This window comes from Anabrus simplex, chromosome 14, assembly GCF_040414725.1.
Source record: "Anabrus simplex isolate iqAnaSimp1 chromosome 14, ASM4041472v1, whole genome shotgun sequence".
Lineage (NCBI taxonomy): Eukaryota > Metazoa > Arthropoda > Insecta > Orthoptera > Tettigoniidae > Anabrus > Anabrus simplex.
In genome coordinates, this window is record NC_090278.1 from 16,500,216 (window position 1) to 16,518,793 (window position 18,578).

Genomic DNA, 18,578 nt, shown 5'->3' on the forward strand with positions numbered 1-18,578 from the left:
GACAGATGTTAAGAGACGGTATTATTAGACCTTCAAAGTCGGCGCATTCATTGCCCATTTTTCTTGAGCCGAAACCCCAAGCAGGCTTCAGGCCTCTTATTGATTACAGGGTTTTTGAACCGTAAGGTGGTTTTACAATCTGTGCCCGTTCCTGATGTTCACTCTTGTTTTCCTGGTTTCGAAAGGCCAAGTTCTTTACCGTCCTTGATCTTAATCAGGTATATAACCAGATACATCTAGCAGAAGATTCGAAACATCTAACGGCTTTCGCTATGGATTGGAACTTGTTTGAATATAACCGCGTGCCCTTCGGGCTCCACACGGATGCAGCTGTCCTAACTATACTGCTAGATGGGGTGTTCTCTGATATAAAATTCGAATATCTGTATTATTACCTCGATGATGTCTTCGTGTTTTCATAGACATTCGGAGAACACTCAGATCATCTGAAGGAAGTCCTCCATCGCCTTGGGAAGGCTGAGTTGACTGTTAAACTATCTAAGGTAGCTTTTGCTAAGCTTTTGTATTGTTCTTAGGGCATATTGTGTCGCCCGATGGTGTTTCTATGGATCATTCCAGAACACACGATATACGTGATTTCAAGCCTCCTAAGGACATCAAAGGCATTGCCACGTTCATAGGCAAGGTAAATTTCTTCAGAATGTTTAGTCTTAACTTCGCTCATAGGGCGGCACCCCTGAAAATACTACGGAGGAAAGGCGTGAAATTTGAATGGGGGCTCAAATTAGATCTTTGTAACGCCCCTGTATTATCCATGCCAGATTTCTCTAAGAAATTCATAGTCCAAACAGATGTCTCTTCATCTGCTGTTCCCGCTGTCCTTCTTCAGGAAGCGGAATTTGGCCCATCGCCTATGCGTCTAGGACCCTATCGGCTCCAGAATCTAAATATTTTATCTATGAACTTGAGTGTTTGGCAGTATTGTTTGCCCTGGAGAAGTTCCGCCTTTATCTGAAACATGTCATATTTGAATTAGAGACGGACAATCAAGCCTAAAAATGCGTATTAGCTAGGTCTCGTCATACTGCACGTATTGCCCGTTGGGCTATCAGGAATTCTGCATTCCAATTTGATGTAAAATACATTAGGGGGACAGAAAATACAATTGCTAATGGACTAAGCCGCATGTTTTCCAATGAGGTTGAAACCGGTGAACAGTAAAACAGTTCTGTTCTTCCCACGACCATACCTTCATGTATTAGTGCTATTCTGATTGATGCCCCTATGTTATTTCGGGATATTGAGAAATATCAACGTGGAGATACAGTGCTGTCTCCCAATATGGACACACATTCTTCTGGGTAACAGGTTTGTCCCTTATGTATTGAGGAACGGGCCTTTGTGTTGCCCTTCGGGGCACGATCAGGAGATGAAAGTAGTGGTTCCAGCCGTGCATGTACCCATGATCTTCAAATGAGGCATTTAGGACCTTCAAAACTCGGAAAAAGATCAGAGAGATGTTTATTTAGAAGAGTTTGGACGGTGAAATTAGGGAAAAAGTTAGTGCTTGTAAATCTTGCTTGCTTAGTAAGCCCACCTTGGCCAATAAGCTAGGGCTATTGTCGTCGCATCAAGCATCTCGCCCCATGGAGCGTCTATATATAGACTACGTCGGACCTTTCCCCAATCAAAGGGGAACGAAAATACATTCGTTCTGGTGTGCGTAGATGGCTTCACTAGAACTTCTGCTTTTTACCCTCAACCATCTCTGACTGAGCAGGGCAATCGTAACCTTCGATCGGCGTTGATCCCTTTTCATCATGAAGATCATTCCAGGTGGGATACTTCTCTGCATTGGTTAGCTTTTGCTTTAAATTCGGCTGTTCATGAGTCACACAAGTTCACCCCTGCCTCACACATGTTTAAATGTGTTCCCAATACACCGCTTTAGGCGGCTTGTATAGAGCACCTACTGAGCATTTCACAGTAGAGACTTGTATCTCTATGAACGTGTACTCAGGTTTTCGCTCATACTGTTGAGGCGACTGACAGATAAATTGAGGTTACAAGCGCGAAGGGACAAAAGCACAGACCCCACCTCCCCCTTTGCCAAGTCTGTCATTCCTCCGAAGGCAGTAGCCAGATAATTGCAGATTCTTAGCCTGATGTTTGAATTTCCATTAACATTCACTGCATAAGATTATATCAAAGGACAGTGGTATGAAAGTCGCTTTTAGTTCATCTAAACGAGTTTGAGAAATTAAACTCTTGGCACTAAGGTGACATAAGTGAAGTGCGCTTTTATGTCTATTTAGGGCTGACTGGAGAATGTGTGTTGTAGCTTCAAGGGGTGGGGTTTGTGTCAATGGACTAACAGGTAGACAGATTGATGGGATAGGTGGAGAAGGGGAAGTGTGACAAGGGAAAATATTGCTATGGTCAGAGGGATTACGGCTGTTTGTGATATGCATTGCCAATTGCTAAAGTGAAACTAACTAAAACACAGCATGCGACTACATCCTATTAAGGGTCAGCAATTAACGTATTTTATGTCATTAAAGTGTCGTAATAATAATAGTGATAACGTGCAACAGTAGATTAGGCATACAGAATACTCAAGTAGGAGTTTATTCTACGTAGTGTTGACGTTAAGAGCTATGTACATGTGATATGGAGGCCTGACTTAAAAGAGAACCAGTTAGGAAAATGTTATTAATGAGTAACTAGATCGACAGGTGTTAGGATAAGAAGACAGATTAAGTGAATAGATGTTTAGATAGATAGATAAATAAATATGGTAAATAGGTAGATAGGTAGATAGATGATAGATAAGTAGATAGAGACAAATTTACTTGAAAAAATAAAACAGCTAGCTCCTCAGCTGTGACTTACAGTAATGGATGGGAGTGGACTCACATTGTCAAGTGATCAGGCAGTACTGCAAGAGAAGCTTATGCCATAGGAAGTTCCTTTAACTGGCACACATTTAATTCCATCCCGTCAGCCTTCTTGATTATGATGTCTCCTGAGTCAGTCCAAGTATTTGTAAGACCAAAACACTGGATTGCTGTCTTCATGATGGAAATTCTGGTAGCTGTAAGATCTTCACAGATTGTTGTGGATGAGCCTTTCAGTTTCCTTTTCCTAATGAAGACATTCTGCCATGAGCGATAAGACACAAATTTCAATAGGATAGGTCTTGTTTTCCCTGTTGATCGAGGTCCTACTCTGTGACACCTATCAATATCATTAAATGATCGAGGTCCTACTCTGTGACACCTATCAACATCATTAAGTGTAGCATATGAACCTACTGCCTTGCACACGCTAGCACTAGTTCAACACAGTTTTCGTTCAAACATTCGGGGATGCCGAAAATTCTTACATTATTTCTCCTGTTGTATTGCTCCAATGAATCACATTTGGAGTCCATATCCTCCTTCAGTTTCCAGATTTCCACCCCCTTCTTATCAAGATTTTCAGTTAACTGAAAATGCTTCGATATTAAACATTAAACTTTTTTCAAGTTTTCTTTTAACCACTTCTTTTATGCAGGTCAAATAGCCTGCACAATTTTTTCAAAAAAGCTGTCCAAGTTAATGAAGTCGTCCAGCGTGCCTTCACGAGGTGGTCTACGTTGGCATCATTGGTAGTGGCTGGGCGTCCAAGTCTGTATTTTCGGTGGCCCACTTTCTTTACAATGCATATTTGGAAGAAAAAAGAACATCAATACCGACAAAATGTGTTGGTATATCGATTCATAAATAGAAACATAACACTTCCGCAAGTTTTTCTATCACTTCCACTGCTGTATAACACCTTCCAATCACTTGATTACTGAGGAGCCTCACTCATGTTCATCAGCAAACATTTCATCAGATAGGCAAGAAACTCAACATGCGCGGCCCGAAAGGTGTCACGATGCATTACACATTTACACAAGGTTTACCTACATCAGCCCATTTAATAATTCTAATAATAATAATAATAGCAATGAGCACTCGAATGAGTATTAAGTTCAAGTGATTTTCACACTTACCTGCATTCAGTCAGCGTTTTTTGTCTCTTTTTACAATTTACGAGGTAGTGACTATCGCACAGGTCATTACACAGTAAACAAACAGAGTCATCTGTTGTCTATACACATATTTTGCTGTGGGAGTCATATATTTAAGCAATTAGAAAGCTGAAAACGCAATAGAGGCCTCTCCATTCACCAACAACACTGAATATATAATAGTAAGCAAATCAAAACATTGAAAATTAGATCAACCAATCATAGTGCTATAGGCAATCCATATAGCTACTGAAGCTATTGGTTACTTCACATTCAACATCACACTTGGTTTTGTTGATGTTTATTCAGCTTTCCTTACAATTTATTCCTGGCATAAAAGACATACACAAGATTAGTGCTATAAAAATTTAAAATGTGCTTGTATTAAGGGATAAATAAGGTATGTCCATTTTATCTGGCCGAAGAATGAATTTCCAGATATTTTCTGAATTCCCTGACATTTCCTGGTTTTCCCGCAATTAATCGAATTCTCTGACATTTCCTGATTAGCGGTTTTCCATACAGGTGGACACCCTGTTAAACCCATATGTGTATGGTGAGGCCACTCTCTTCTTATTTTTGTTGAAGTGAAAAAAGATTCATGACTGTGTGTTGCTGTGTATGTTTTTACTAGCTGATGTGATAGCCTCCTTTTGTCCAATTAGTCAAATGGAGACGCTTGTGCTTGAAGTTGGCTACAGCTTCAATGTTGAAATTGACTATTGAGGGATGTGTAGTGAAGAATCAGTAACGAGAGGAGGGTAGAACGATATTTATGATCAGAGAAAAAAGGTTAAATTTGGTGAAAAACACTGTGTATACATTTACCTACACCGTCGACCTTTCTGGTGTGAACTAGTTTCCTTTGCAGCATCAGAACGAATGACACTTGCACTTCTTGTATTGTATCTGTGTAGTATTAAGGGAAGGGGGTGTGGCGGAGGAGAGGAGATGGGCAGAGCATTGAGTTTTTGCACTGTTGGCTGTAGCCTGAACATTTACAGTGATAATGGTACAAACTTCCTTGGAGTAGCTAAAGAAATCAAGGCCTTTCTGCAAAACAACCCTCAGAAAACAAAACTCTTCACACAACTGCAGGCATGGGACTGACACGGCATTTCATCCCTCCTGAGAGCACCACACTTTGGTGGAATCTGGGAAGCAGCTGTCAAGAGTCTGATATATCACCTCAGAAGAGTGATGGATACTTATCATTTCACCAACAAAGAATGGACCACTCTTATAACACATACATCCTCTCACCAAATATTTTTCAGACGTGTCCTTATTGTGTAAACTGTCGTTTGTGAACTTACAAGTTTCCTCCTTTCTATAACACATGTTCCTCTATGTAACACTTTGACTAGAGTAATCAGGATCGTGATTTTAATCCCTTAGGCATGAGTTCACAGCTGAGGACGCACATGCAATGGGAGAAACATGTCCCCTTAAATTAGTATGGCAAGATGGAATTCTTAATTTTAAGAACCCTTTTGTAACATTTTTGAATTAATGTACATTTCAATATGGACCCATCATGAGATTTGTAACATATAATTATCTGAGATTGTTGTAAACCACCCAAGGAGTGAAATTAAAGTCCACTGTTTGTATCGGAGTTGAACCCTGTACACAAATATTATATTAATAATTGTGCAGGAAACTAACAACTCATATAAAGACCATTAATCCAATCATACATCAAGAGGGCCATCTTATTGTCAGTGGATGACTGCACAATACTCCAATGCTAGTGGACTGGAAACATTAGAAATTCTGTATCACCTCAAAAATATAATTATGATGGCAGAACACCTTGGACTACTTCATCCTGGCACTCAACACTCTCAGAGACAAGTTTAGGATGTCTTCAGAAAGGGGAACGGAAAGAAGCCACACTCATACACATCTCAGGTGTTACATCGTGTCATACTAATTTATGTTTCGCCCATTGCATGGGCATCATCAGCCGTGATCTCATGCCTGGGGGATAAAATGCAGGATCCTGATTACTCTAGTCAAAGTGTTACATAGAGGAATAATTAATGAGAAATACACAAATGGTGCCTTTAACCCAGACATACCCATTCCTTAACACTAGAATAGACTATGCTGGCCCAATTCTAATTAAGAAACTGTGTGAAATCAAACAAGACCAGACTGCCTAGCTACCAAGACTGTCTACATAGACATGAAACCTGATCTCACCACAACAACATTTCTCTCCGCACTTTATCAACTTAGTTCTCATGGAGGTCAACCCCTGAACATTTACAGCAATAATGGCACAAACTTCTTCAGAGCAGCTACAGAAAACAAGGCCTTCCTGCAAAACACACCTCAGAAAACCAACTCTTCACACAACTGCAGGCATGGGACTGACGTGGCATTTCATCCCCCCTGCAACACTTCACTTTGGTGGAATCTGGGAAGCAGCTGTCAAGAGTCTGATTTAACGCCCCTGACAAGTGATGGATTCTTATCGCTTCACCAACAAAGAGTCAACCATTCTCGAAACACATACATCCTCTCACCAAAGCTAAATGATGAATCTTTTGACACTTCTTACCTAACTACATCCCATTTCCTTATAGGAGAGCCAATTACTACACTCTCTGATCATGATTATACTTCCTCTCTCATCACAACCTTGCCCACATGGATATATTTTCAGCAGGTAACCCATAACTCCTAGAAGAGATGGTGAAATGAATATCTCAATAAATGGGCAATGAAATACCCCATAGAAACATAGTCATAGTGAAAGAAGATGACACTCATGCTATGAAGTGGACAATGACAGTGATCAAATGTTAATCCTGGTAATGATGAATTCATTCATGTAATGAATGTTCAGGTGAGTAATGGTGAACTTACAAGGCCAATTCACAAACACTATCCCTTGCAAAGTATGAAACAGAAAGGCAAGATAACTCTTGAACGGCTTATTTATTCATTGCATGTTTATGTAATAATGTTCCAAGTTTATCTTTGGAACACAGAGAGGTGAAAGAAGGTGTCAGCTTGAGTGGGTCTATCAACGATAAAAGATTAATTTAAACTTTAAAATAAAGATTATATTTCATTTTAGATCTCAAATTTAACAAAATTCTTCACTAGGTCAAGGAATAAAATGTCAGGTACAAAATAGCAAACAAGAATAGAAATCCAAGGGTTGGAAGTTATAAGTTTTGAGCTTCCAGCTCCAATTTACAAGTTTACAACTTCACAAATGTTGCGTTTGGTTAGATAACGAGAGATATCTCCCAAGACACAGTTCAAGAGCACCTTGCTCCAAAGGTTACACATACGGCCTTCCAAAGGCCACACTCAAAATTGCACAAATATCAGAAGAGGGTATACATTCTCTTTAAATTCAACCAAGGAGGCTGTCCTCCCAATTCCTTACAGCCTACTCAAGGAAATATTACACAAAACCTTACAATTTCTGGCATCTCTAGGCACAACCTACAATTCCTTTACACAGGGGTATCTAGTACCCATACTACTGGGCTTTCATGGAAAAGAACAACAGGTTATATTACTGGCCCAAACTCAAAATGTATGCAGTCGTAAAATTGCGCTCCTTGAAAATCAAGGTTTTTTTTTTTGCTAGGGGCTTTACGTCGCACCGACACAGATAGATCTTATGGCGACGATGGGATAGGAAAGGCCTAGGAGTTGGAAGGAAGCGGCCGTGGCCTTAATTAAGGTACAGCCCCAGCATTTGCCTGATATGAAAATGGGAAACCCTGGAAAACCATCTTCAGGGCTGCCGATAGTGGGATTCGAACCTACTATCTCCCGGATGCAACCTCACAGCTGCGCGCCTCTACGCGCACGGCCAACTCGCCCGGTGAAAATCTAGTTTTGAAAGAGTACTTGGGCTTGGGCCCAATGATGCAGAGGCTAATTCTACACATTTGAGGTTACTCGAAAGAAAAGTTAATGAGTGATTTACAGGTGACAAAAGTTACAAAATCGTAGTCAACTCAAGATAAACTGAAGGGGAAATCGAGAGGGTAACACAATCTCTATCCCCAATTTACAGTTTAAGTCTGTATGAAATTTTACATTAGCAGAATGAAAGTTTACATTTTTAAAAACAGATGGTTACATAGTTTAACATTAGAAGCTTCCCCTCCTGTGAGTTTGCGGAGATAGCTACAGATATAGAAAACTGGTGGCCATTAACAGGGCTGACAATCTGCCTGCCAAAGAATTAGGCACCCCCCAGCTGTCTTAAACCACACACTCGGAAATTTGACGAGAATAAGACAAGGTAACTAGAAAAAGCCGCGGCTTTTATACCCAAAGGGAGGGTTCGAGAGACTCTGGGCTAAATCCAACCACACCCTATCATTTTATTTGATACTCAAAAACTTACAAGAAGCTTATGATTGGCTGAAAAATAAATACAGAGAATTTTTGATTGGCCAGACTTCAAAGCTGGCGGGTTGGGAAGGAAGTGTTGCAAAACACTGAAGTATCAAAATAAATGAAACTCAATTCAGTTGAGAAAAATTACAAACCCAAAACTTCTGTAAATCATTAATTATTCCACCTTGCACAAGAGTGCATGACCTCAGCTTTTTATAGGGACATCTATGGAGAAAATTTCAACCTTTTTGATGTACATTAAACAAAACAAAGAAATCCAGTCAGTTTAGGAAACTTTTAAAAATAACATACTACTCAGTTATTCAATAGTGACATCTTCTAATCAATGACCCAACTTTGTGCATTAGCGGTTTCAAGTTTTGTTCGATAGATAGTTTTCCTTAAGGTGCTTCTTTTACATGTGCGGGGTTGAGGTGCACCTCCCGGTACAAATATTATAAGTCACAATGGACTAGTACCATCACAGAACACATTAGGGAGAAAAAGAATATTATTCACTTGCCAAGAGATGGATACAATGTGTGTAGTATACAAGCGAACAATCACAATAAACAAGCATATCGCCTGCAACTTGTATCAACAAATTACTGTATTATTTAGAAAACAATAATTTATATAACCAATAAGATAACAAAGATGTTTCATTTGGAAACAACTAGTAAAATATCCTGTAACAGTAACAAAAGAATGTATCTTTCAGCTACTTTGTGTTCAAAACTAATTTACGAATTCAAAAGTATTAGTAGGAATGATACAAGCTACCAAATGACATAGAGTAGAGGTCTGTGGAAGAATCCTAACTGCTGCACAATTCATAATGCAAGATCATGGAACAACTTGAAGGAAAAGTGAAAACTAGGTAAGTAAACAGTCAATCTCATAAAAAAGTATATTATCAGTAGGACTATCAATCATGTGCACTAAAAAGATGGATCAAACCACGGTATCTGTTGAGCTATTTTCTACCCATTTCAATTATCTGATGATGGCTTATCAAATTATGTACATTACCTCAACAGAGTTTTCCTGCGATGACTCTGGCTCGGTTAACTCTGATTTAACTTCTTCTTTCAGAGCTATCACTTCTGATACATGTTCAAAGTTTTCCTGTGGAAAATAAGATATATTAGGTATGCTCATAACACACATCTACAAATACAGTCACTAACAAATGAGCATGTTAATTCATTTATTTCCAGTATTACAGTTACTTTCAGAATTTCACTAATGTTTAAGGAAGATTTCTACCAGCAGAGGATTGTTACAACCAAGGGCTGTACTGAGAATGGTGTTAATATTTTTGCTCACTCCTTATGTCAGAGAAAGGATGAGACTGAGAACAAAATATAAAATGAGAAACATTTTCTAGCCATATCAGAAGATATAATACGAGAGATGGAATTGGGGCTATCTAACACAGAATTTGGAAAGAAGTAGCCATAGGCATAAACACTAAATTGTATGAACTATTTTCATATGTTCAATCATATAAATCAAATCATAAAAGTTGTCTGAACCAATTAGAAGCGTTACAACATTTCTAAATGATTTTTTGTTCTCAGCATAGAGTTTGTTTATAGACAGATTAAAATTACTTGAAATAATGGAATCACATTCTCTACTATGGTTTTGCTGAGATCACAGGGGCTACATAAAACATTCATACAGTTCTGTTTCAAACACCATATTTCAATGATTCCAAGTGTAAGAAAAAACATAAACATCAAAGAAGCAGACTTATTACAGTCATATAACAGTGAAAGATGCGATGTAGCCCAAAGTCAAAGCAGCTAGAAATGAAATATTTTACTACTACAAGCATGTTACGTAATGTTCTGTGAGGAGCTGAGGGGATGAGGACACCGTCAGTGGAGAATCACCAGTGTTGGAGTGTATATCTGCGGTAACAGAAGATCTTTTATGATCTACTATGAGACATTTAAATTTCACTCCTGGATTCATAAAACCTTGTCAGCATTAAAGGGGGGAGGGACAGTAATTGAAAGGCCATATTCTAATGTAAGTGAAGTAACAAGTAAAAGTGAATTAAGTAACAAGTTGTAGAATATACCAACTTAACACATTCAATACAGAAGAGAAGAGTAGCTGAACTAAGGAATGGATGAAAAGGATGCTCAAAAAGGACAGGGAAATAATGAGAAAGAGGAAAGAAAAAATTCTGTTTAATGTGCCTTAAGTCCTTAAAGTGTCAGAGCCCACTAAAAAGGGGCATATAAAAGAAATTATTCTCTGAATTCATACATTCTAGAGCCCTTAGACATGGTTCTCTATATAACACAGAATCTGATCTGTATTTGAGGAATAAAATGAGCTAATCACTATTCTGTCTTTCTAGAAGAATTCAACATCTGAGCAAAATACTTATTCTGTGAGAACGTACATTCAGATTTTGAGCTATTTCATCCCTTGTATGTCATAGGCAAATCTGTTCATTCCTTAAAACACAATATCTTCCAGCACATTGTGGATGTGAGGGTAACCCAGAATAATCACACCTGTGTTGATATTTCATTTAGCAGACTGGTGTATCCAGGTTCAAAAACACTAATGAAAGATTTGTGATTTAACTTCTTCTACACTAATTATGGTAGGAGTAATAATTTTTAACACATGGTGCTAATGCTGGTGCAGTAGCGTAGGAGGATATTAGTTTTTTTAAAAGTACGTTTGGCCAACAACTTCTATTATAATCAGGGGAGAAAAATAAAAAAGGTGCAACCCCTAAACCAAAGTAATTTCGATACTGATAGTAAAAAGTACAGACTAATCCAAGCCCTACCTTAAGTTCTAAAAGTTGGCAGCTTTGTGTAGTGCACTGTGGTGTATTCCCAGACAAATAAACAAAAGAGATTTGTACTATGGATAGATGCTCATTCAGCAATTGGTGACTGCTGGTGTTAGTACTGAGGAAGCACATAGAAAATTATGCCCCTGCCAAACTTATTCAGCTATTAAGGGTTAATTTCTGACCTCAATAAAGTTATCTGGAATGGGACTTACAAGTGAGGCAGTTGTTTTTCCTTCAAGCCAGGCTGGTTCCTCTTTGATCTTTGCTTCCAGGTCCATTTTGCACTACAAACTGAAGTAGTTAGAAGGTACTGGGATGGTTGATTACTTCCACTGACCTTACACTGAAGCATAAGCCAGAAAAAATATTACCTTATTGATGTCATTGATACTTATGGTGTTTGTCAACAGACTAAGCAACAACCTTGTCATTTTCTATGACCATCAATATTATGAACATACCAAAAAATCCAAAATTGTACATGACTGTTGTTATTGCAATCATACCTATAGGACCTCAAGTTTTCTATGACTGATACTTCTATCAAAGCTAAGGACCTGCAGTTTTACATGATTTCTAAAACAGTGATCACTTCCATAGGAAATATAATTTAACTTATCTGTCGATATCAAGATCATAGTCAAAGGACCCCTATTATTACATGACACCTTATATCGTATTAATAGTTACCTAACATACAGTTTTATATGGAACGGAAACCACAACAAGATGGCCTTTCTTGAAAATTCAGTGACTGTACGGTTTGCATACCACTCTGATCACCTGGGTCCATATACGGGAAACTTCTTACCATTTTTATCCTTTGCAATTAGCTTCAAAACTAACTGAACAAGTTCACTGTTCTTTGAGGTATGTTCTATCACAATTTTCCTTCCCAGGATCAAATTCTCTCAAACCATTCTCCTCCCATTAAGCTTATTCACTATCTCTTTATCTGAGACATGTTCTATCAATCTGATCTTCAAGAACTTCTGATAACACGGCATTTAAAAGGCTTCAACTCTGTTTTTCTTGGTACCAGTTATTATCTGTGTTTCACTTCAATACGGTGTCATACTCCTTACTCGGTGTAAACATAATTTTAAAAGTTTTCAATCTGTTGAACCTAAAGAACGTGATGGGGAACAGATGGGAATTTAAGCAGGATTCAGTGATGATATTTATCGATATTGAGAAGGCATATGTCAGTGTACCATGGCAAGTGTTCTTGGATGCATTGATAAAAAAGAAGGCACAGAGAGGTGAAGAACCAATTATAAAAACCATGAACGAAAAGTGAGTAAGTAGTATAAATAATATGATAGGACAAACAAACTGGTTCAACTAGAAACATGACTTCAAAAAGAATGTGTTTTATCCCCTCCAATCTTCATTACAATCATGGATGAAATTCACAAGATTATACAACAAAAAATGGGAACCAAGGAGGCAAAGGCCTCACTCTTTGCAGATGAGACAGTAATATGTGGAGAAGATGAAATGGATGCACAAAACAAGATAATGTAAGGAATCAGGAAATGGAGGAATATGGAATGAAAATTAGTGTGGAAAAGAGTACGATAGTAGTGGTGACAAGAGGTAATAGAGAAGGAAGAGGGAATATAGAAGTAAATGGAAGACCATTAGAAGTTGTGGAAAGCTTTGAGTATTCGGAGAAAATAATCGAAGAAGATGGGAAAATAAATTAAGAAATTGGATACAGACTTGAACAAGACAATGAGTTTTACCCATGTGTGAGATGTATAGTCTGTAACTGGGATGTCCAACGGAATGCAAGAAAATTTTTCACCCAATGTATTACACACAAATTTTGACATATGCATCAGGCACATGGACAACAAAAGAACATGGTGAACGCAGAATTCAAGAGGCCAAGATGAAATTCCTTAGAGAAATAATAGGGAGGGCATAAAGGGATAAAGTCAGAAACATAGAAAAGGGAGTGAATTGGATTCCCTGAACTGGAATGCGAGATAGAGACCCATAAGCTGAAATGGTATGGACACGTGATGAGAATGGAAGAGGATAGAGTTCCACAGTAAGTATGTACAGAGAAAGTCATAGGAGAAAGACATGGGGGAATGCTCAGAAACGGGTGAATGGATACAGTAAGGAGAGTACAGAGAGGAGTGGAGTAAAAGTAGAAAAAATATTTGAGGAAGGAAAGGAGTGGTGGAGAAAGAAAAACTGAGGAGATTCTTGATTCACATTTCTACCCAGAAGACTGGAAATGGAAAATGAAGAAAATTCTATTGAAATGAAGACAAAAATTTATATAATAGTGCTATCAGCTCATTTCATCGAACAATGCCGCCACCTTTACTTAAGTGCGTTTTCTTTATTTTTCTATGCATGTCATGTCTAATGATTCAATGGAGTGGTGTTTACCAGAGTGCCCCTTGTAGGGAGTTCCATGTCAAATGAGTGGTTTAAATGTTTAGCAGTTTTTATTGTTCCCCAGGTGGCACGAAAATTGTCTATGTTGAATACCTCGAGTTGTGCCTCAGAGAATTCACTTCACCCAATAGCAGTGTTCGCTAGTCACTTTGTTATATTTTACTGTACATGTAAACATACTGCACTAACAATGAATACTAAAATTTCTCCTACAGGTAATACAAGCTTCGTTCCTGTGGCTAATTGAGTTGAATCTTATGAATTGCCAGGGAACAGATTTCTATGTAAACACATATCTATTCAGGTAACTATGAAGAGTGCCGTGTTTATTTGTTCTGGCCATCACAGGTTATTCTAATAATATGTTACTGAATTTACTTTCAAGCAACAACCTTTTACTGTTTCCACAGCCAGAATTTATTCCTGAAGATTGTTCTTCCATTCCTGCTAGCAGTTTAATGTTACACTAACAACTCCAAGGGAAAGGGATAAGATTAGGTATGCAGCAGCATTAATTAAGGTAAATTAATGGTCAAATGGGGAAACCACGGAAACGTTTTTCAGGACTGCAGATCCTAGGATTCGACCCCATGCAAACTCCCCGTCACTCACCCCTGAAAATCTTTTACACACCAATAAATCAGAGAGGAAGCCAACTGTTACCTAAATCATCACGAAGAAATACCGGATTTAGATACAGATAGCCTAAATGGAAACCTCTCAAGATTTCGAATCCTACTACCATATGTCGTGGCATACAGAGTAAAAAACAACTCAACATTCACAGCAAAATCATAATTAAAATTACACCCTACATATGGCAATTTCTTTCTTAAACTACCATCTGCATTTCTTCATCTGCATTGCTCTTCAGAAAAAAATCCTCATTCCACTAAATTTAGATATACGATATATGCCACTACCAGGGTGCGAAATCAGAAAGAAGTGGTGGTGGGGGGAGGAGGTACATGGGGCTTAATAACTAATTTTTTTTTCAGGCAGTACCTGGTGGGGGGGGGGGTATAAAATTCCCCTGTATTTTAATTACCCTCTCCATCCAGAAAAATGTAAATTTGAGATTTCTTTATTCGAATTTTGCTGTTATAACGGGAATGATAAACATTAGAACGTTATTACAGTCATCTGAGAAGTTTATGACAGACTCGCTATCTTAAGGAAGGCCAGACGAGGCACGAGTTTCCATAGTTTATTGCTTTTTTAATGGAACTTTCTTCTACCAAGGCTATGTGTTGACTGAACAAATTTGTCAGTTTGTACCCTGCTCAAGTAAATATTATCTTATTGATACCTATAAGAAACACACCCACTCCAAGAAGTACAGGAGTGGTGTAAACTCGAGCTACTTATAGCAATGACAAGGGAGGATGGACTTGCCAGCGTGAAACATCAACAATAGGCTGCAGGTGCGGAGTTGCCACTGCTGCGTTGTTTTATTGCTCAAGGTCTGGCAGTCATTTCTGATGTTCTTATGAATATATGCCCAGTAAAAATCATTAATTTCAGTAATAAATTATGGGTTCTACATTTTTCTGTTTATTTTATAACGAAAGGAACCCTCGGGACAATTTTAGTGGGGGGGGAACCTCTGAGATAAAATCATCGGTGGGGGACATCCTTCCCCCCACTCCCCACCCCAATATTTCGCACCCTGGCTACTACACACAGCTTGCAGGCACTTGAACGCAAAGGCTGGGAGTTTTCTCAAAAGCAAGCTAGTTATATGCGTATTCATTTTTCATGCTTAATAAAATTTACGAATATTAATAACATTAAATGTTAAAAATATGTAGAATGCTGAAACTGGGAGAGATTAATAATAACTTCTAATATTCTCAATTGAGATCTATACATTCAGCGAAATTGAATTTTGAACACTACCGACAGTATGTTAAGAGGTTGTGGACACAGAGTAAAATGATAGAAATCACAATTCCTCAATGAAGAAGATCCGTAACTCACTTCACGGAATAAGCCGTAGAATAGGCTATATGCGCCTTATTTACCAACATATCAGCCACTTCGAAACAAAACCCGGTATTTGAATGTTGTTTAATCACTTAAAACAAACTCTTGAAGAACAAATTTGAATTGTAACAGTCAGTAAAACAGACTGAATTTAGGAAAGGATGTATTACTAGTGAAAACTGCAGAGTATACGACACTTCTTCTTCTCTTGAATTGTGAATGGGCTTGTTATATCACCCAGTTCCAATAATTGTAATAAATCACACTGTAACACTCATATATAACAAAATACACAACTGTGGGGAGAGTTGTAGTTTAACCTATCCGTAATGTCTACAACTGTAGTATGGGACACTTACTGAAAAGAACACTGGCAGCACTGGGTGCAATGTTACGCTATGTCTGGCTCAAAGAGGATGTAGTTTATAAGAGGGGAGTCTCTCCGGTTTAGAAAAGAAAAAAAAAAAAAAAAAAAAAAATAGAAAACAAAGAAAGCAAGTCCATAAGTCTCAACGTATGTGGACGGCCATGGAAGGAGGGATCAACTGACTGAAATTTACGATCCAATTCTTCGTACACTAACGGAAATAAAATCTTACGGTTTTTATACATATATACATGCATTATCATCATAGTCCGCTATGCCTTCCAGCGTTCAATCTGCAAGCCTCTGTGAGTTTACCAAAACTGCACGTCGCGACAATCCTCTATTTGCAACTAGTGCCCTGGCCTCATTTAGTTCTATACCTCTTATATTTAAATCGTTAGAAACTGAGTCATCTTGGTCTCCCTCTACTCCTCTTACCCTCCATATTCTCCTAGATAACCTATCCTTCTCCATTCGTCGCACATGTCCCCATCCACCGAAGATGTTTTACGCGTACAGCTTCATCCATCGAGTTCATTCATAACTTAGCCTTTATCTGCTTGTTCCGAGTAGGCTACTCCCCTGCCATTGTTCCCACCTATTTGTAAAAGCAATAATTCTCGCTACTTCCACGTATGTTACTTCTAACTCATGGATAACATATCCTGAGTCCACCCGACTTCCGCTCTCGTGAAGTAAAGATGGTCTGGAAATACACCGATGTAAGGACAGTTTCGTCCGGGAGCTCACTTCCTTCTTAGAGAACACTCTTTATCGCAACTGCCAGCTCACTGCACTAGCTTTAATACACCAAATACAGTGGAGACGATACGCGACACTCTGCGAGATTTAGAGGGACAGCGATTTGAGCTCCCTCTAGCGGGGTGACCTGAGAGTTACTGAATCTGTCATAAGAGCACGTGTATTTGTTTGTGAAGTTTTTGGCGTTATATGTGCGTTTGCATTAAGTTGACATAAGTAAATAGTAGCGTGTGTCATTCCTTTATATCTCCTCTCAATATGAGTGGAATGATATCTGCTGTGTTTGGATAACCCTTTAAAGTTCAAAATTCTGTGATAGGTGTAATTAAATATTTTTTGCAGTTTTTAGCTCCTTAGAAGGTCCTTTTTTTAACAAAACATGGTTTTCAAAATTTTGGATGGTCAATTCCAACAAATATTTGAAGTGGGACACATATGTCCCACCAAACGTGACATAAGCATGGTTGTATTTTACGAGTTCTAAATATTTTGGGAATAGTTTTCAAATAAACAATGTAACATATCATACTTTGAAAATGAATTTATTACCAGTAAAAAAAGCTAAAAATAAGAAAGAAAATCACAAAATAATAAGTACCATCAAATAAAACTGACTTCAATTTGCAAACAAGGATGTGAAACAAAATTATTCTAGCAAATGGAACATTGCTATAAAATACCCTTATACTAGAAATACAGAGTCTACAATTGCAATGTTACAAATCACTTTTCTTCTTAGTAGGAGGGCAGCAAAGTTGAAAATACACCTGGTCCTTGATATTGAGGCGTCTTACAGATTATGAAAATGTGCAAAGCATGGGCTGGCACACACGGGGTACATTGCAGGCTTTACATAATATTTTAGTTTTCTTCTGTTTTTCTTTTGTGCTGCACATTCTGCACCTCCTTCTTGTCTCAGATTGCTTGGGAACATTGTTGCCCACATTTTGGACTCGAACTTCATCAGGAACCCCAACATGACCAAGCTTTTTTCGTACCATAAACTGAGATTTGACTCCCCTTTTCTTCCTGGCTGAATGGAAATCAATGACACAACGGAACCACTTGCATGCAACAGGGAAGAATTGCCACTTGATAGGGTTTCATTAACTTCAGAATCGTCCCAATCATCTCCTTCGACATCAGAAGAAGTTGGATCATCTGGTAAGCCATGCAGGTAGCGCAAAATGTCTTCCTCCAGGAAGGCAAGCAATTTGTATAAATTTCTTGAAATATACTCGCCTGAATACTATTCTTAATTAATTAACAATAGGTCAATGGGATTTTTAAGACAAAATACATTAGGAAACATCGCAAGTTCAGAAAGTAAACACCATCAAGTTAGCACCTGTTTTCGTCTACCAATTCACTATAGTACTTATTTCTTACATTTATGAATGGGTATAAATACTACTTGATTTGTATGCATAAATATATCAACAAAATTAACATATGTTTACTAAATGAAGAAGTTTTGCGATAATATTTTGATCAATTATAGTACGAATTTTGAGGTTAGGGAAAGAAGTCCACTCACACTGAGGTTAGTGTTCCACATAAGGAAAACTTGAAGAAACTGCCATTGAAATTATTTATATAACACTTGATTATCAAACTCTGGTTCATTTTACCTTAGAAACATTATTCAACACAGTGATATTGAATATACTCACTTCATCCATGATGAACGCCAGATAATAACCAATTTGTGCCAAAACAGACTTGTGTAGCCTCCATAATATGGCGAATCAGCTGTTTCACAGCGGTCAGGCGCTGCCACCACGATCTACAGTGAATGTTCGTATATAACAAAGAGA

The 18,578-nt window shown here is 38.2% G+C and overlaps 1 protein-coding gene across 1 annotated transcript in view; it reads right to left on the bottom strand.

Annotated features, from left to right (window-relative positions):
* LOC137502975 (zinc finger protein 345-like) overlaps positions 1–15,595 on the bottom strand; it is a 58,173-nt gene extending 42,578 nt beyond the window's left edge. The window contains exons 1-3 of the mRNA XM_068230256.1: positions 15,546–15,595; positions 11,441–11,571; positions 9,431–9,526 (exon numbers count right to left, since the gene is read on the bottom strand). Of these exons, the coding sequence (XP_068086357.1) occupies positions 9,431–9,526; positions 11,441–11,506 (162 nt within the window). The 5' untranslated portion in view covers positions 11,507–11,571; positions 15,546–15,595. The remainder of the gene's footprint in view (positions 1–9,430; positions 9,527–11,440; positions 11,572–15,545) is intronic.
* Between the last annotated feature and the right edge of the window lie 2,983 nt (positions 15,596–18,578).